Source organism: Ammodytes marinus, assembly GCF_949987685.1.
Source record: "Ammodytes marinus genome assembly, chromosome: 15".
Classification (NCBI taxonomy): domain Eukaryota; kingdom Metazoa; phylum Chordata; class Actinopteri; order Uranoscopiformes; family Ammodytidae; genus Ammodytes; species Ammodytes marinus.
In genome coordinates this window covers 13,680,777-13,700,901 of record NC_137219.1, presented here as the reverse complement: position 1 = coordinate 13,700,901, position 20,125 = coordinate 13,680,777, and the positions used below count along the sequence as shown (strand labels likewise).

The window sequence follows — 20,125 nt, the reverse complement described above, 5'->3', positions numbered from 1 at the left end:
GCCTAAATTGTGCCGGTGGGGAAGTTGTGCCACCCCTTGTTTCTAGAAAACCATAGAAGAAATTGGAAATGTGACCACATATTTAAGAAGAGCCATCCATTTAACTCATCCTGTAAAGAAGGGAGAAACATGGAATAAGATATAGGCACATTTAACCTCAAAAAACAGTTTTTGCCTTTCAATGTAAAATTTCCATGATCAAGGTTTTTTGATTATTGTGTCTGAACAATTATAAACACGTTTGAAAACATTTGACACATGTTTTAGTGCTTTAGTATGCTACACTTTGTGTCTATATAGTGAGCACAATGTCAGCCCTAAACTGCTGCATCATGCTTATTATCCAAAATTCTGGGGTTGGGGTGATTTGTGCCAGAGGGCCTGGGGTGAGTTATAAGTAAGTAAGTAAGTAAGTAAAATGTATTTATAAAAGCACATTTATAACAGTTTGCACTGTCCAAAGTGCTGAACATAGTGCATTCAGTAGGTAGAAAATGAAGGTAAAATAACAATAACCAAAAGACATAAAGCCCATACATCCATATATAAACAAAGATAGTAGTGCAGAGGTAAGATAGTTGATTGGGAGGAAAAGCCAGGGTGTACAGATGGGTTTTGATCCTTGATGTAAAGGCAGAAATGGAGGGGGAATCGCATATGCCAGGTGCAGGGCTGTACAGTGCGACAGTTTTGATCGCATTTGCTACTGAAATTGATCACGTGCGATGATGAATACGAATCCAGTCGCACCAGTGCTAATGAGCAGATGCTGTCTGTTTGAGACACAGAGGAGCGCTGCACAACACTGCTTAGAGGGCTCTACATTAAAACTCTCCAAATGCGGGTGAATGTAGTCTTAGGCGAGTAAGTTATTAAGTCTACCCTCCACTTTGGCTGGTGAAAGATGTGTGCTCAGGATCTGTGCTTGTGCGGCGAGATTATAGCGTCTAACTTCACCAACGGTTAAAAACAGGAAGGAGACGGCTCCCTTTACATTAAGGCAGTCAAGTTAGCGCGTGTGCAAACAGAACATTTCCTGTGCGCCTTCACAATAAACGTCGGTTACTAGCCAAATGCGAGTTGACTTTTATTTTGAAGCAGGTAAGAACAGGAAGTTAGGCCGCTTCACAGCCCTGCAGTCAACAGCAGTAACTATCTATGATAGTAACTGACAAAGATTGACACAACCTATTTAACTTGGCCTAAATTGTATAAATATGTTGACTAATTTATTTAATAGGCTATATGTTAAATGTTTTAAAGTTTGGTTTTCATTAAAAGAATGAAATGTTCTAAAAATGTTTGTTATTATTAGCCTAATATAATAATGATATGTTTATAAAAATATATAGGTATAGACATTATTTTTATAGTTCTATGGGGGGAATAATTCTGAATCAGCAAAAAAATTGCCATTGGCAGGTTAGACTCTTTTGTCTAAATTGCAATCAGTGCACCCCTATTCATTTTTCTACAATTACTACTGCACACTAGGATATCATATTCATTGAGAATCTCAAATAAAACCAAGATGACATGCTCAAAGGTAATTAGAGCAAAATGCAAGGGTTAGGGTCATGCAAGTTTTCGATCATACTTTGTGTGCTACCAAATCTATTTTTGTGCTACTGAATTTTTTTGCTTGCTAGCACCAGTGCTACCACCTAAAAAAATAAGCGTACAGCCCTGGCCAGGTGGCAGTTGGTTCTACAAGGGCGGAGCAGCTAGTGCAAAGTAAATTTCTGAGAGTTGTGCCATTGGCATGGCTGTATACGCTGGTCACCAAAAAGAAAGTGATTGTCTACAGCAGCTCAGAAGAGAGTGACATCTCCATTCCACTTAACAACACCACTGATGAGAGTTCAGATGGCCAGAAAGATGATGATGGTGACTTTGTCATTGTGAGCATTGCAGGCAAAACCACCTAGATCTGCTAGGCCTTGTTTAAGAAAAGTGTCTTCAATTTTTGTAAAACATTTACTTTAGATACACCTTAAATAAGTGATTGTCTAATGGATTTGTCTTGCATTACAGTTTATGAGATAAATATCAATGGCACAATTTACCCCATGGTATTCTCTCCAACGGCACAACTTACACCACACCGGGGGCAAGTTGTGCCACAAGACAACTTTTTTTCCGAAAGCTATATTTCTTCAACAGTTTATTCCAGATCCAAAGTTTTTATTGCCAGGGATGCACAACACCCTGAAATCTATGTACATATGAGAGTTGGGTTGGAGACTTTACTGTCAAGGCCTTACTTTAAATCTTATCCCTCTTCATTAACATTTTACAGTAAGTCTTGAGAAAAAAAATGTATACAAAATTTGTGATGCAGATGATGATTTTTGGAGAAAATCTCAATCTCGAAAAACCCATCTCTCATCACATAATGACACGGTTAGAGGCCAAAGTGGTGCTGCATGTAACCTCAGATAAATCACAGACAGACATACAGTATGTATTGGGTTAAGATTCCAAGATAGTCTCTGAACTGAGCAAGAAATGGTGTCTACCCAAAGAAATCAACAAAATATCCAAAAAAGAAGTAAAAAAGAAGTAAAATGGTTGGCAAGCAAAGTGCAAAACCATTGCATTGAGATTATGATCTCTATCTTAAAAATGTCAAACAGGTTTTGAAACTCACTGGATAATGTTAGCTGCATTCATATGGGAAAACGTTTTCTAATGGTGTATTGTCCACTCAGTAATTTTTGTAATTGCGATCATCAAAGCACTATAAACATGTATGAAATGGGGTAGAATATGCACATAATTGAAGCTTCCTGCCATAGATCAACTTAATATGTATATTCATGCATTTCAGATAAGATTCATGGCAAAGTACCTGTACAACATCATTCTCATGGGGTTTGTGGTCTGAAATCGACACAAAGGGGTATGTAGAAATTCAAAGTTTTGACAGTATTATTCTGTAGCTTCACAATCACCACTCACTCAATCGCTACTCAATTCCAATTAGTTACTGTAACGTGTTAATACACTTTCAATAGGAAAAAATGAATGAGGAAAAAGATAATCCACGTCCTCACTCGGAGACACCTTTACTTAGGACAGGCGCTGCATATTGTTACCAACTGAAGGTTGAAATAAAAACAAATTCAGGAATAAACCTTGGGAAAGAATGGGGAGGATGAGAGAGGAAGTAAAAGAAAAAGGGACACACCAGATGGCCTGGCATTAAAGGGAGACAGTCAGCATGGAAACGCTGGCGTGGCTGGCTGGTTAAATTATAACTTAATGAGTCCTCGGGCCTTTCTGTACCTGCACGCCTGAACCTTTAGTGTGTCATCATTTACAGGGCTGTAAATGATGACACACTTAAAGGAATGTAAGTCATCAACTTTTTTCTTCTTGAGCAAACTGTAATATGTGAACGATTTAGAGATACAAGTGCACGTCAAAGACAACAAAACATCTTTAAAATGCATCACAAACAATATCAAATACCCTGGTAGGTGATCTAATTTACCTTGATAGGTTATTTCATACAAAGATGTTAAAATATGGAAATGTAGCGAGTGCTACTTGCTCTGTGAGTGTAATAGTGGCAGATACGCTTCAAGCTAAATAATGACATCAGCACGCCAACAGGCTTTAAATAATTGTTGGTGTTTACCATTTTCACCTTAGCGAGCTAATATTTGCTGATTGGACAAGCCGAGTAGAGTTGAGTGTCCCATGAATGGAACATGAATGTCTTTATCCACATTTATGGCAATCCATCCAACAATTGTCTAGCAGTTGCAGTCAAAGCCACACCTCAACCTCATGGTGGCGCTAGAGTAAAAGTCAGTATAGGATCTATCCTATAGGAGGGGGTTAAATGTCTGTTTTCAGATTTCATGGCAGTCCATCTAATAGGGTTTGGGATATTTCTGCACCAAAGTGGTAGACAGGTAGCCTGGAAATCCAAACCTATATGCGGCAGGTCTGGATTTCCAGGCTAGTAGACAGGATGATTGGCCTTACTATACAGACTACCCAATAACCAACAGCTTGAGATACGTAAAAACGAGAGCCTACATTAATCAATGGGTCTATGTAGAAATATGGTGGCCAGGTTTTCCAAAAGAGCAGCTTCTCTGCACCAGGCTGTCCTGTCATGCCTGTTTCCTGTCCACAGGGTAACGGTTTAGTGCCAAGACATCTGTTCCTTTGGGCAGACACAGGCAACACTGGCAAGGGCAGAGTTAATCTCTGCTCAACACATCAACCACCCACAAACCCAACATTACTTCAAACCTTTGAATATCTATAGATTACCAACCTATTGAATAACTATATCTCAGACATCCAGACATGGAGAGCTTTTATTGGGCACTTTGTGCATCAAATCCTTTACAAAAAAAAATAATAATAATAATAACTTGTTTGACCCTTGACATGTAATGTTATAACTTCATATAAAAAGGAAAGCAAAACTTATATTATTAGGAATAATAGAAATTTGAATATATATGGTAGAAAAACAAAAAACAAACAAACAATGACCCAAATCCATGTTCTTAATAAATATACACACAACAAGTACTGTGATACAAAAGACGGTACCATGTTGGTCCTTTCGGATATATACAAAAAAAAAATGTCAGTTAATACGTACATGTATAACTGTTGCTATGGCAATAGAGGATAATTGGTTTCTAAATGTGTCTTTACCTAAACATCATATCGCACTTCCAGAACAGCCTGCGTGGACTACACTGGACAATCATTGACCTTTTTCATCAACATGCAAAAAACAGTCCTGCATTGGGAGGATAACTTTGTTTTAGCACTGTTATCGATATAGTGAGCAACTATTTAATACTTACAAAGAGGCGATTATTTAAATTGAATTGAGGAAAAAAAACATTGTATAGGCATTTAACTCACAAGCAACATTAATCTTATGCTTAAAATATGTACAACATTCTACCCTAATAGTATGTTGGTTGAAGAACGTTTTTTTTTTACACTAAATACTGCCATGTTGTTTGGTATTAATACACTGGACCCCTGAGGGGCTCCATCAAAAATGAGCTATCTTCATCTTGTGCGCTTAATACCCAACTTTACAGATTTGTAATCATCAGCGCTATGGCTTTAGGAAAGGACAGACGAGCTGTTTCTCCGCACAGGGTTCAAACATATGAGAAACACTGCTGCTTGCATAGCGTGAGGTATAGCAGCACCAATAACGCTCTGCATGAAAAAAAATAGGCACTAACAATTTGAGGTGCAACTTACTGAATACGAATCAAAAGGTGTCATAACAAGTAGCCCCGTCCTCACTTGTTGATGATTCCTATGCAAAAGGAGTTCTAAAAATGAATCAAACTTACATATCTAATCGACATTGTTAGTCTATGAAGAGCTTTTTAAAATACCTCTTTTAAAATCTGTTCCACATTTAAAACAGCACAAAGACAACATGATTTGAGTTTCAGATCAAATCAATAATCGCTGCGTAGCTAGACGTGTAAACCGCTACTCCTGACAGTGCCGTTTCACCCATCCTCCGGGTTTGATGTCGCCTCCTCGCCGTGTCCAGTCAGATTTCAGTGAGGGTGAGTTTGTACATGCCGCCCTGCTCCTCCATGGTGATCTGGAAGGTGTCTTCGTTGGAGTAGTGTTTGATAATGTTGTCGTCCATGTGGACCAGGATCCTATTAGTGGAAAGATATGTCTGTTAGTAAACCATTTCATCCTCAAAAAATGTTTTATCCTGACCTTGCATATTTGAAAGAAAAAAAAATTAGTTCACTAAAGTCAATTCTGTTTGGTGTTCGTGTAAAGTAAGAGTGTGGTTTTTCTGTTTTTTCTCCCACTAACTGGAATATGACATAAATCTGCCGTGATTCATGAATTTGAGCGAAGCCACAAGTTTGACTGAAACTAAATTGAAATGTATCTGGTAGTATACCACTGACTCGTACTCACCCTTTCTTGCACTTCTTATAGACCTTCCCCACCTTATCGAACGGTAACTCATACTTCTCCGAAATCTGGTTGAGAAAAACAAAAAAACAAATCAATGTTAAATTGTTCAATGATTGAAACAAAACCTGGTTCACCTGCTGTAGCCTGTCAACTCCACCGTTGGTACTCCGTAATTACTCTATGCGACTTGACCCTTGTGCTCCCTCCTTAAAGTAACCTTACACCTGCCTCTTCCTGTTCTTGTGTTTCCCTTTGAATTTCACACACAATTTTCCCACATTCTCCTCTTCTTCTCTCTCCCCAGGACGCCTTCACTTCCTCTTTTCCACAACTTTTTTTCCCACCCCTCCCCTCCATTAACCCTCTCGTCCCTCTCGTCCCCATTGTGTCCCTTGTAACCCCTACACACCCGTCTCTCTTTCTGTACCCACTATGTGTTCTTATTCTTACCTACATCATCCCTGCGTGCCCCTTCACAGCTTATTTAACCTGCCATAGTGGCTTAAATGCACATGGAGAGAAACTAGGGTCTCGAACACAGACTAGACCACCAATATGAAACACAAAAACGCAATACTAGCCAAAGACGTGAGGACAACTTACAGCTTCCACTAGGCCTTTCAGTGTTGGATTCTTCAGCATGAGGGCATCAAACACCTCCTCTGTCTCCTTGCGCACGTAGAGTAGAACTGTGTGGGGGTAGGGTGGGGAGAAACAAAATGTGTCAAAGAAAAGCATGCACATGGTTAGGACTGGAAAACAACCCCAAAATCTGACTGGCAGGCCTCAAGTGTGCATTTGCGTCAGACTGGTGTGGTTCACTTGTGTTGGTGGGAGGATTTGTGGCTTCACAGCATTAATGTCCCGATTTCCAATCAAGCACATGGACATGTATGCTTCATAAATTAGTCAGTTTTCATGATGTATACCCTGCAGGCCATTTTAACAAAATACTTTCCGTGCATGACTGCACGGGCACAAATCCAGAGTTAAAGTAGTGGCACTGGGCCCAGACAAAGCATACCTAGAGAGTAGACACCGACCCTCCTCTCATTCACATACACTCAAAATAGACCACGTTCTGAATGGATTTTGTCATATTGTTTTCCAGCGTGCCACAAGACCTTGTGACATTTGTGGCCTCTAATTACAAACAAATACTCCTTCTGTTTTTTTAAGAGAAGCATCTACTTAAAGAGTTAGTTTGAGCTGCATCTGTATAGGAAGCCAGATCAAATAAGAAAGAAGTGAAACACTATTGTTTAGGTGAGGTGACTGTATGTCTGGTTTCATAATGCAACATTTTGCATTATGAAATGCATTTTGGTGGTCCGGAGCTGCCATGGATAAAAACACATCATTACAATGACGCAGATGATCAACACATGATAGGCAGTTCTTTCTTTCACTAAGACGTCAACACCATCCTTTGCAAAACCAATTCAATCAATCAATCAATATCCTTTATTTAACCAGGTAAAATTCAATTGCGAAAGATGACAACTTTCTAACTGGAAAAAAAACCTGATGTGTTGTAGAAAAGTTAGAAAACTTTGCCTAAACCTTTAGCTGAATTAAAATTTTAGCTGGAGTAAATTTAAGATGACAAATCTGCATTTTGCTTTTGGCTGAATCATGTTTAGTTTTACATTTAGAATTCAATCCATGAATTCCCTGATTGCATGTTGCAGAACCAAGTCAATCTTAAACCAAGTGATTAAAACCTTGTTTGCTTGTGAGCTTAAAGTACACATAAGCAGAATTGAGAGATAAATCTGAAAATAAAAAACATTATTTTGTGCAACAGAAATATCTGATTAACCCTACATTTTTCTCAGAATCTGTGTGAAGGGTTTAAAATGATTGATTGTTCCTCTTCTAGCTTTGACATAACTTATTGGCCTATCTTAGTATGGAAAACTGCGTGTATACACCTATGAATAGGATGTAGGGTAAAGGGCACAAGCTTGTTTGCATGTGTGTGTGCACGTAGTGATCCGAGGTATGTTGTTAGGTCAGTGAAGGCTTGGACGCGTGTGTGTGTTTTGAAAGACCTGGAATTATATCACATGGTCCAGAGAGTGTTTGACTGTGCCGACTACAGCAAACACACACATTGTGCATGTACACCCAATTTTACACAATTATTTATCCCCTGAGAGGAGCATCTTTCAGAGGCCCCTGATGAGCATGTGAACATTATGAAAACACACACACACACACACACACACACACACACACACACACACACACACGCACACACGCACACACACACACGTAGTACCTTTCTTTGTGTCCTCCCCCCTCGCCATCTTGTTTGGGGGCGCAGCGAACTCATCATCATTGAAGGGTAATCTCTTCATGCCTGAGCTGCAGTGGAAACACACACAAATCACTGCTTAAATGGCCTTAACAACCAACTAACAGGCCATAAAACACACTTGAGCACACAGAACCCACAGGCATTTCCTAGGAACAACATATGTATCCCTTTATGGCTTTGACTGGGAAGGTACCAAAGGTTGTGTCGGTTCAAAACTATGAAAAAGCAATTATGAACTCACCTATCCTCTCCATCTTCTGCCTGGAACGTTTGCTGGAGAGACAGAAATGTAGGAATGAACTCATTAATACAAGTAAAAAATTCAAAACTACATACAGTGTTATGAGATTACTTTGAACATGAAATAGTATCAGTGATAGATGTCGTAGAATGTGGTACCCAATATGTATGGCAATAGCCAACCTTAAGTATGATTTTAATGTATATTTTACAATGAAAGTACAGCTCCAAACGTACAACTTTGAAACATGCTGCAGTACTATTGCTGTCGGCAGCTAAAAGCCAAGTCCAAAATGTTTCCTCTGTTGACTCATTTATATTTCCTTTATCACTGACACACACCAGCTCTTGTTCCTTACAGTATTTGATCAAATAAATAGGAACATTTATCTAAATCAACTCTACTTGTGCATATCCCTCAAGATCAAACAAAGCAGAATACAAATAGTATAAAATGGTAATGCAGTCATATAATAAGTTGCATTTGCTTTGTTGGAGCCGCATTCAAACAATTCATTATTTCAAATGATGTTGTTTTAATTCTTATAAAGCAGCTGTTTTTGGAGGCTTTTGCCCTGTGACTGAATTGATTTCAGATGTTGCTCTTAATAGAATTCTATTCTGAGGGGGAACCCGCTAAACCCAGAGTTTATCAGAAACAGATAGCAGGCTTCAGACAGGTTCAATGTCATCTGCAATGCCAAGAATAACCTCTGTCCCTTCCTCGGGCCTCACTGGTAGCAAAGTGAACTCAATGAGAGTGAAAGAAAGGGAGAAAAAGATAAGCTTTTTTGTCCTTTGTACTCAGCTGGAACTGCTCATTTTTGACCAGTAGGGGACACTCCAAGTTCACAAGTAGACCAATTTTAAAATGCATTCAAATAATGTTTCCCAAAGGGTAGTTTTCATGTCACAGAAATCATGAAAAGGGCTTTAAAACAACAACAAATTATTATGGGCACACACACACACACACACACACACACACACACACACACACACACACACACACACACACACACACACACACACACACACACACACACACACACACACACACACACACACACACACACACACACACACACACACACACACACACACACACACACACACACCTCTGTGAGTATCCTGTGATGTGTTTGCCCTGACTGGAGGAAGCAAAGCTCAGCTTAAACCATAGCTTAAAGCATGCTGCTACAGACTGCCACATGCAGCATCTGCACCAAAGTCTTCTCTCTATGTTGAAAATCTACCTTCTTATTTAGTACAAACACAATGAGGAAGCAGCACAAGTAGTATATTCTGCACCCCGCAGTTTGTTTTTGAGTCACCGGTAAATGATTCATCCTGTGAGTCAGCGTTCTGAAATACAGCCATCAATATGTAGGAATCCTATCAGAGCTTGAAACTAGAACTAGCTGTTCCTGCCAACTAGCTAGCGGGCAGGTCACCTCGACCCAGCTTGCTGATGAGTGGGTGTGAGCTGAACAAAACAAAAACAGTTTGTGGACCACCATACATGCTACCAGAGGGTGCACGAATCAATAACAATGTTCCCTGGTGAGAAGTGAGACACAAGACCATGTGAGTCCAAGCTGTCCTAAACAGTGCTGGTGATGTGCAGAGTTGTATGTCTGTATTGTGGCACTCACATGGCGCTGGAAGGTGGAGAAGTGAATGTCGGGGATGAAAAGGACAGGCTGGGTCTCGAAGTCGGTCATCATCTTGAAGATGGTGACATCGTTGCGTTTCTGGAGGATGGACACTTTGACATCCGCAACTAGGAGGCAAAGGCACAGGAGTTATAAGGACGTCTTCTTTATATCTGCAATCTGCACCAATACATTTTTAATGGCAATACATTTTTTAGGTAAACACAACATTGGCATACTATCATCTCAAAGTTGTTCCAAGAAAACAACTGCGAGTCAAGTTACCTATTGACACATCCAGCAAACACAGAGAATCATGAAATATTTATTTAGACTTGTGTGTCTGGGGCATTGCGCAAATGCAAGATAGTAATATTCACTCTATTTTTAGCTCTGTTTTGGTTTTCCATGACTCCTGAAAGAAATATCTGGCTCTTTAGCTGCTTAATGCAATACACTTTGATCACTTTGCCTGCGGCTCACTTTCCTTTTTTTGCTGTTTGGGGCTGGGCAGGCAGCTCGCAGTGTCTTTTTATATTATCAGAGCTTTGTTTTTGTGCTGGAATCACATGGGCCGGGGTTAGGAAGGACAGTTTCAGAAGTATATATTCTTTCTGTGCATTTGTGCCTTAACTTGTCATCTTGACTTCTAAATGGTTTTTGTCATTTGTCATGAAGGGTATAACAAACTTAATCCCTGTGCACGAACACCGTTAAACTCTGGGATGTGTAGGGAGTATAAAGGGAAAAGAACCTGGATTAAAATAACGGTAGTTTCCGTTATGTCTCTTATGGCTCTTGCATATTATACAAGTTGAGTGACTCACAGGCCAGGCCGGGGTTGAGCTCGGCGACCTTCCCTTTCCGGCGGGACTGCTTCCTCTCCTCGTCACGGATCTTCCTCTCGGCTCCCTTGTCGCAGAAGACTTTGATCTGGCAGAAGGAGCGGTGGATTGGCTTGTTGCTGCGGTTGTTGTAGCTGTAAGTGTCTATCTGCAGGTTCAGGGGGAGACCCTTCACGCCCTTCTGAGAGGAGAAGTCTGTGCTCAGGCAGTTGACAGAGATGAAGATCTGAGGAGGACAGGCGGATAGACAAGAACGATGAATGAGATAAAGTAGATGGAGACAGTTGTCCAATACCATCTGGACAAAAGTTGGTCAAATGTCACAAGTCAACATGAAATCAAGTGCTGGCTTTGTCAGTTGAAGTCAACATTAGTGATGATCTAACTCTTTATAATTGCTGCCGCTGATTCATAAAGAGAAGGAGGTCTTCCGGTCTGCCACACACACTGCATTCAGTGTTCTAGGTCGCCCTCTATTGGCCATTGTCAGTATCACACAGACAAGCTCATATTATTCTGAAGTGAAGTCTTTGTCCTCCCAGCGCTTGTATTGAAAACAGGTTATCATTGTGTCAACAACACACACTATCAAAACAGAGTGTTTAGGAACACAGTAATACAAAAAGATACGGGGGCTAAGCAGCAGATATCACTGATATTATCAACATTATTTTAAAAGGCAAAAACAAAATATATCTTTGTGAATGTTGTTGTGCATCTGAGCGTAAAGACAGAGCAATAAAAACCCTGTAAGTCCGTCTATTTTCGGTGAATACACTGAACATGTTTCATCTATAGTAACAAAACTTTATCTATACATTACAGCGAGAAGCTCAGAAGACAGATTATATACTGCTTTCAAGCACTATCTCAGTAATGTCTGTATGTGACTGTAAGACTTTTATTTTCAAAAGAGATGTCATCCAAAGACCTTTTTAAAGATTTTTATGAGGATAAAAGTAAATTGCACGAGAGCAGGTAAGCAGGGAGGGGCTGCCTTTCTGCAACTACATATATGCTGTAAGGCAGTCACCCAGGGGGCAAGACAAACAGACATGCATACACCTGCTGACACAGGCACAAACACAGACACAGACACAGACACACACACACACACACACACACACACACACACACACACACACACACACTGTATATATATATATATATATTCATCTGTTGCAAAACAGATCGATGCACTCAATCATCTGTACACACACACACACACACACACACACACACACACACACACACACGGATGAACATCCTATGGACACAGGCCTCTAGTCATGAGACAGTTAGACCCACATCCTGGTGTGTGTCCGTGTGTGACTTTATTTTTGTTGTCTATTTGTTCGTTTTTCAGTCGTCATCCCCCTCTGGCTGACATTGGACAGGTGCCACAAAGCGACATGAGGGTCAACAGAAAATAAAGAAGGGAAGAAAGGACAGGAGCTCCTCCTTTCTGTCATCTCTCCTCTACCTGTTGAACAGGATTTTAATTGTTAACGGCCCCCCTCCTGCTGAGTTTCCTCATTCCTACCTTCTTTGTCGCTTAGGTTTGGCGTGCAGAAAATATCTTACCACGCAGCGTCACAATTGGGGAGACAGGCAGGTTGGGCTGACTTGTATGAGCGGCCGCAACTCTGCGTCTCTATGCAACAGGACTAAACACACTGAGAGGAGGTGACAGCATCCTCACTCTTCCGTCTACGCCCCCATTTTCTTTGACAACTGTTTTTTTTTTTAGGATCACATTGACAAAGCGGCTGATGATCACTGACAAACGGGTGTCAACATATGTAAATACAACTTGTGGTCTGTGAAAAGAAACCCACAAAGGAAAGAGAAGTCTATTTAAGGCTTAAGTGTGTGTTGTTGTGAAAAGTTCAAGACTCACATTGAGAGTTCAAGTCAAGGAATGTGTATGTAAACCCATGGTAAACAGGTGCCTTCGTATCGGCACATTTAATTGTTTCTTCGTGTGCTTCTCTTATAATCTTACCTTGGCTTCCTCGTTGGTGTCCCAGGTGAAGGAGATGGCGTTATAGGAGATCTCCTCGATGTTTCCAATGGTATTGAAGCTCTCCTTGTAGTCGGCTGCAACGACAAACAAATGTTCAGTGTCTCAGTTTAGAAGCAGCCGGAGGGGGTGTACGAAGAGCTAAATATCTGAGGTGTTTTAACTGCATATCTTTTTTCGTCATTTCAGTCGGAAAGAAAAGCTACAAAGAAAACTTAATTTTCATTCCCCAAGTTACTGGATGAAGGGCTGAGGTTTGACAGGCTACAGTTGATCCCTAGCCACTCAAAACTAAACCGTCACAACCAAACAACCACGCCTTTTCCTGTCAGCTATCCATAAGCTGCTCTCTCAACCAGCCACTTAACGGTGCAGACACAAGGGGATTAATACTCCCGCTTTGTGTTGAAACCAGGATGAATCATTATGAAATCAGATGTTAGACTTGAGTGTGTTTGAAGCTATTTTTGCTCTTCTACCAGCATCATTTTTTTAAGTGACTGTAACTGTAACTGGGACAGGTAAATAAAAAGGAAAATACTTCTTACCTATGTCCAAACACCTCTGTTTGGCGGTGTGCTGCCTGGAGTGCCAGTATTTCCAGTGTTTCAGCTGATCATCTCTGCACTTCTCCTCTCCAAACACCACCATCACTACACTCTGACAAATGACCAACACACACACACAGTGACAACTTAACACATTGTAACAGTAATTAGCATGTGTTTACAGTCAATGCTCCTAAATTGTTACTTCTTTTTCTGGTTTATTTTCGTCTTGGTTTCTTACCCTGACTTTGGTGATGGGTTGCTGCATGCCTTTGTTGTCGACCTCCCTGAGGGTGATGGGGTAAAACTGGCCCTTGTTGAGGTACGTCATCGTCCCGTCTCCCGTCTTCTGACGCAGGGACTTGGATGCCTCAAGGGTGTACTCGAAATTATTCCTACAAACACAGTGATAATAATGGCAGGACTCATCAGGACACATCCAGAATGGAAAGATCAAGAAACTGGAGAACGGTGCAACAATATCGTTCAGGAATGGATAATAAAGCGTTAACGGGGCATGCTTCATTGAGCCGCAGCAGCAGCTACGCCGTGACCTAAAATCAGTGCGCTGTCAGATAACGCAGGTGTGTGTGTGTGTGTGTGTGCCAACTCTAGCCCTTTCACACACAGGGGAGTCTGGTGTCTCCCCTGTGGCCGACCATGAATGAGGCCATTCTGCTGTGTTGTGTCAAAAGCTGAATGGCGGTGGAAGTCGGACGGTGGGGCAGGCGGCGGCGCAAACTTACCCTGGCACGTTGTCAAAGCGAGGGTACTCCTCAGGCGTCATGGAGGTCATACGTAGCTGCATGTCCCCAGGGAAGGCAAACGTCTGCAGCAGCACAAAAGAAAAAAGGTGTCAAGCAGGGCACATATGATTAGACAGCAACTTTGATTTGAATAGCGTCTCCCTATAATTCACCAGAGGAATAATCAGTATTGAATTGAAGTGCCCCTCTGGGATTTCCTCCCTTTCTTCTACCACTTCTAATACTTTATTTACCTTTTTATAAATGTGTCCTTCCTATTAATCCACACTTTTATTTTTTATTCTTCATTTAACCAATCCCTCCTCCCCCCTCCTGTAAAGGGATTTTGTTGGATTCATTGAAGGTAAATCCCCTCCAGGTTAAATAGAGAAAGAGCAGAGAGAAAGGGCTTTGGCTATTGTCGGAGAAAAGTACAGCACTTTATTGTGTTGGTGAGACAATGGCATAATAACACACTGGCTGCTATTTTGGCCTGTTAAAAAAAAGAACAGGGAAGGCTGAGCCCACCACTGGCTCCATGGGATCAAGTGAATATCCTATTGTCTGATGGGAGAGATCTGAGAGAGGAGAGGAAAGCTAAGGAGGAGGAGGAGAGGGGGGGGTGTATTGTAGGAAGAACGTTGGCAGGGCTTATAGAAAGACTGGATTCGAACCACACACACACACACACACACACACACCCACACACACACACACACACACACACACACACACACACACACACACACACACACACACACACACACACACACACACACACACACACACACACACACACATACACACCTCCTGGGAACCATCCTTGTAACTTTCGGAGAAGGTGGAGTCTGGGGGCGTGCGGGACTGGGTGCTGGGGCTGTACTGGACCGCGTTGTGGGGGGCGAGCTGCCGGTCGAAGATGCTCACGTGGCCGTCGGTTTCGTTGCAGTTGTTGGGTATGGTCACAGAGAAGCCGTGGCTGGGGCCCTCGGTCTTGACGGTGGCGTAGTTTGGCACGGCGGCGATGGACACTGTGACGGTTGTGTCTAAGAAGAAGAAAGATCAGCAAAACAAAGACATTTAGATTATTTTTATTTTTTTCCCAGCCAATTATGTCTGCTTATGTTATACCGGACGGGAACTGACCTGGTGAGGTGAACTGGGGCCTCTTGTCCTGTGACAGCTGGAGAATATTGAAGGGCCCCTTGACGACCTGGATCCTGCTCTCCATACCGCCCTCCTGGAGTGGAACTATGGAGTGTCCTGGCTGGAGATGGTGCCTACAGCAAAGATAAACATGCATAATATTTAGAACTGGATTTGAAGTGTTATCCGCCATATTTTCCTTTGTTTTGTACTACCATAATCATGAAATATTAGGCATCTAAACACTTCTGCACAACCGACTTACCTTTTGGGGTCAGGTAAAGAGATTGATTACCCTCTGATAATGGATACATATACACAATTATCCAAGATTCAGGTATAACACACCATCTTAAAAGGAATTAAAAGCCTCTCCAGCTAAATTAGTTTACGGTTCCAGGATTGGGAAACAAGGCATTCTTTCAACAAAGATTTGTGTTACTGAATTAATGTGATGCATTCAGCTCCATGCTATCCGAAATATACACAGATAATGCAGAGGATATCAGAGAGCTTCAATCTCACAATTCCCCTTCATGCTGTGGCTCCCCCCCTTGTGCTTTTATTGTTTAAATTAGGCGAGAGCTGGTGCTTACCTTTTGTTGGGATCCACATCAGAGACCATGGTCTCTTGCTTGCTCTGGGTTATTGTTCTCTTCTCCCTAGGCACCTGTATGGGAGGGTAAACACAGCCGCTCAGCGTCTGACCACATCACATCCAACATCCACGGTCATCCTGTTGTCTATACGAGTGGACTGGATCAGTTACATGACATAAGCTCTGCCTCACAGATGTTGCTTAATGTTCCGCATGTCAGTATGGGGAAAGATCATATAGGTAAAGTATTCGGTAACTAATCCCCACTGACATAAGGTTCTGCAGTTTATATTAAAAGAGTTCAGACAGTTGAAAAAAAATGTTTGTGCTTGGTCAAGGAAGTCATTTCTGGGAAAGGTTTCTTCCCTTTGTACCTTATAGTAATCGTAGAGCAGGCTGAGAGCTGCAGCGCTGTCCTCGTCTCCGTTGATGCTCATCATGGCCTTGGTAGCGGCCGTCAGTGGGTTCTCCAGGAAAGACTTCCAGGCTTCATCTTCATTGGTCGTGTTGAAGGAGCGACGCTGGCCGCCGTAGCCCGGCTCATTCTGGAGAACCAGGACCGCACGCTTACTGTGAGAGGACAGTGTGTCAGTTTAGTAACTGTGTACAAACCCATTATTCCAACCACAAAAAACTGCTTAGGTGTTGTCATTTATAAAACTCTTCATCACATGACCTTTCAGAAAACGGCAACAGGTGAAAGGATTACTTGTCATATATCATATGTGTCACTTATATAGACTCTAGTATGAATACCTCCCTCTCGTGGATTCAAAAGATTGATACTCCTTTCTGACTTACTTCCTACTTAGTTCACGGAGCCAAGACCTACAATCACGGCCTCGTTCAAAACAGACAAACAGGTTATAAGAGCGCCAGATCAACCGCATAGATGTTCTTTATGTGTGAGACCTGTTGTTCAAGCTTTTCCACGATTGTGCAACAAATCTCAGCCATCGAAAACCACAGAGGAAAATGTGCTCTACAGGCTTGTCAAGGTGTGACGACACCGACGCCGGCTCTGCGAACTCTCATTGGCTGAGAAGGTGACCGCAGGTGACGCGTCTGACCCTGCTGCATTCCTGTGTTTAATCAGCGAGGTGCTGCTGTCACTGTACGGGCAACCTGTTTGTGAAATGTTTTTTTTTAGTGTGTGTGTGTGTGTGTGCACAGTTCTTTCCCCTCTTCTTCCTCTTCAATCTTGTGAGGCCCTCAGAGGCACTGCTTTGTAGACAGGGCTGAGTTGGACGATTACGGAGAAGACACCAGCTTGTATTTCTTTGTGTCTTGCCTAACATGCTAATTTGAGTATATCGGGATATTAAATGGAAAAGTTTCAAACATCTCAACACTTGGTGGCTATTTACAGTAGACTACATTTGAATGTTTGCTCAGCTCATATTTACTCAGACATGCTTAGCCTAATGACTAGAGAAAAGCTAAGGGACAGGAGAAGCTCTTTGTTATCAAAGGTTCATCTCCTTGTAAAACGTTATACATCTTCAATCATCAAATCCAAATCCATGTGCTGCTTTTCTGCTACAACAGAGCGCTTATGACAAAGTGTAATAGCACTGGTTTAGTTTCCACGTTGAGTATCTACAACAAATACAGCTTTTTTCCCCCTCCCTCCCTCTCAATGGTCAAAGCAAAGTGACAATTAGTAATCCTAGATGTAATTGTGCTATTCATAAAAAAGGCAACCTGATCAGATTTGGCTGTAAAAACGATGTGAGGAAATGTAATCCATGACTAAAACAAAAAGAAAAGATTTGTTTTTCCAGAAAGGGGAGATTAAAATTAGAATTCACTTGCATGAGATAAATTCAGCAATGAAGCATACATTCAGACAGATCCGATCCGTCACTTTTAATGCGCAATTGAATGAAGACATACTTTTGTGTGTGTCTGAGGTTGTCTCTTAAAATAAAGAAAAGTATATCCTCATATAGCCCCGTGCTTGCTTACATTGTCTGTGTAAGTAGTAGCGCCGGGCCAACGCCTAACAGGTGTACAATTTCACTCTTCTAAAAAGTCTCCTTGTCGTTAGCCTCGTAAAAAAAAAAAAAGTTGAATATAAATTGAAGTTAACACCTACGGCAGAAATAGGCTATACATCCCACTAAACATGACTGTCTGTAAACGCATCAGCAGAGACCGTTTTATTTAGCTGACACTAGCTTCCCCCGCTGTGCATCATGTTTATTCACGAACAAACACGGTTAAGACCCATCAACATTGCAGTTGGAGCTTGAAGCAAAATCAAACACTAAACCGCCCATTGCCATCACGGGACGACGGGGTTCTATTCTAACAGGCGCCTGTAGCTCGCACGACAGGTGGAGGAGAAGCACCTGTACAGGCATGAACGTGACAGGTGAAATGAGCGGAGATTTAAGCCATGGGAAACCGTGAGATGCAGTCGCGCTCAGCCCGCTTGGCAACCACTATCAAGAGTCAACATATCCATGAAAAAATACACCATTTTAGCCTAATCATTAAGTAGCCTAATTCTAAAATGTTACACAAATATCAGAAACATTAAAATAAATAGCTAAATAATTGGACCGCAGTGTGACCTCTGCTTTAAAAGAAAATATCAGCCTGTGCAATAAACTGAACAGAAAAAAAGTATTGCCTAAAATAAGATTTTAAAAATCCCCAAAATATTTAGAGTCATATTAGCAAGCTTGAAGAGGACACCTGACAGCTGTGCAGGCTTAAAGTGGAGAGCCAGGACAACTTACTTGTCATGCTCCTGTGACATCTCGGTCGGTCGAACTGGACTTTCTAGTTGGTACTGAAAATCCGATCCGTCTTCTTTGCCTGTGGAAAACTCCTCCGCTAACGCAGGATGAGGGCCGCGGCAACAAACAAGGTGTCCCCGTACTGAGCGAACGGGTTTTGTAGGCTTTTCTCGCTTTTTTGGGGCAATGCTGAGAAATCGAGGCCGGTTTTACCTGTGACAGGCCTGCGGATTGGATTACAGGTGGACGGCGGGGCGGGGCCGCGCTGTCACTTTCCTTCTCCGAGGCGCTGATTGGCTCACGCGATGGCCTATACCTGCAGCCGCGGCGGGACCTAACAGGTGAACTATGGGAGAAAGAACAAAACAGGGGGTTTGGCAGCTGTGATTTCATCTAGTGGGTTATCGATTTGGTTCGGAGCAAAACACATAGTATTTAATAGGCCTACTTAACACACAGAAAAGGAAATTAAAGCATGAAATTACTTTAAAAAGATATAGGCCTGTCTAGGCTATAAAAGATGCATCAATATTACATTTAAATTACTCTGCTTTCCTTGGTGCAAATGAATTGCATTGACACAACCCACTGATGTGATGCTAATTTCAAAACTGTAGGATTTCTGCTGCATTATGGGCAATAATGGCTTTTGTATTTTGGAGGAATTTCTTTATGTCCAATAGGCTACCTCATGTTTTTGTGTCCAGAATTCAATTAAAAAAATGGAATTGTTAAAAAAAACTCATAGGTATTGTTTTATTTACTGATACTATACCATGGCTCTTTAGTCCCCTAATATAAAATGTATAGTACAGTATAGAGTTTTTGAAAAGCACTATATAAGTTGAATGTATTTTATTTTTATTACGTACCTCATTGCAATCATATTTAATAATAAAGGTGTCATATGATCATTAAACTAGTTTGACTTGATGTAGTTATTCATAATGGACATTATTTTTATATCCTTCTGACAGGCCTCCAATGTGAAAGATAAGGGACCAAAAACACAGTCTTTGGATTGCAAAAGTATATTATAAAGTAATCAAAAGCTTCTATGAGGCTTCAGCAGTCTGACTTAGACAAATCAAGTATTTCTACAGTTAGGCCTACTTCTTTTTCTTTTCCAAATTCCAAGACAGTCTTGAAATAGTGTGTATCTATTCTTTAATTGGATCAGTTCTGTCCAAGCCCATACTCAGTGTGCTTTGAAGGTTTGGTATCAGCATCTATCCAATATCGCCTGATGAATATCCTGTGATACGGTTGAAACAGAGAGTTTTACACTCAACGAATCTTGGAATG

The 20,125-nt window shown here is 41.4% G+C and overlaps 1 protein-coding gene across 1 annotated transcript; it reads right to left on the bottom strand.

Annotated features, from left to right (window-relative positions):
* Window positions 1-4,319: 4,319 nt before the first annotated feature.
* On the bottom strand, window positions 4,320-18,993 carry grhl1 (grainyhead-like transcription factor 1). Its single transcript, XM_080042530.1, has 16 exons — window positions 18,821-18,993; window positions 16,448-16,643; window positions 16,072-16,145; window positions 15,476-15,609; window positions 15,137-15,375; window positions 14,330-14,412; window positions 13,825-13,978; window positions 13,584-13,695; window positions 13,018-13,112; window positions 10,995-11,238; window positions 10,168-10,295; window positions 8,514-8,545; window positions 8,234-8,319; window positions 6,553-6,638; window positions 5,950-6,014; window positions 4,320-5,675 (listed from the first exon to the last, which is right to left on the bottom strand). The coding sequence occupies exons 1-16, from the start codon at window positions 18,838-18,840 to the stop codon at window positions 5,561-5,563; spliced, it is 1,863 nt and encodes a 620-aa protein (XP_079898656.1). The 5' UTR covers window positions 18,841-18,993; the 3' UTR covers window positions 4,320-5,560.
* Window positions 18,994-20,125: the final 1,132 nt, after the last annotated feature.

Excerpts from the sequence above, each read along its gene's own strand:
- grhl1 (XM_080042530.1), bottom strand. The coding sequence starts at position 18,840 with ATGTCACAGGAGCATGACAA. Across the intron at positions 16,644-18,820 it reads ATGTCACAGGAGCATGACAA|TAAGCGTGCGGTCCTGGTTC; the intron begins GTAAGTTGTCCT and ends GTCCTCTCACAG. Across the intron at positions 8,546-10,167 it reads TCTCCACCTTCCAGCGCCAT|CAAACGTTCCAGGCAGAAGA; the intron begins GTGAGTGCCACA and ends CTGTCTCTCCAG.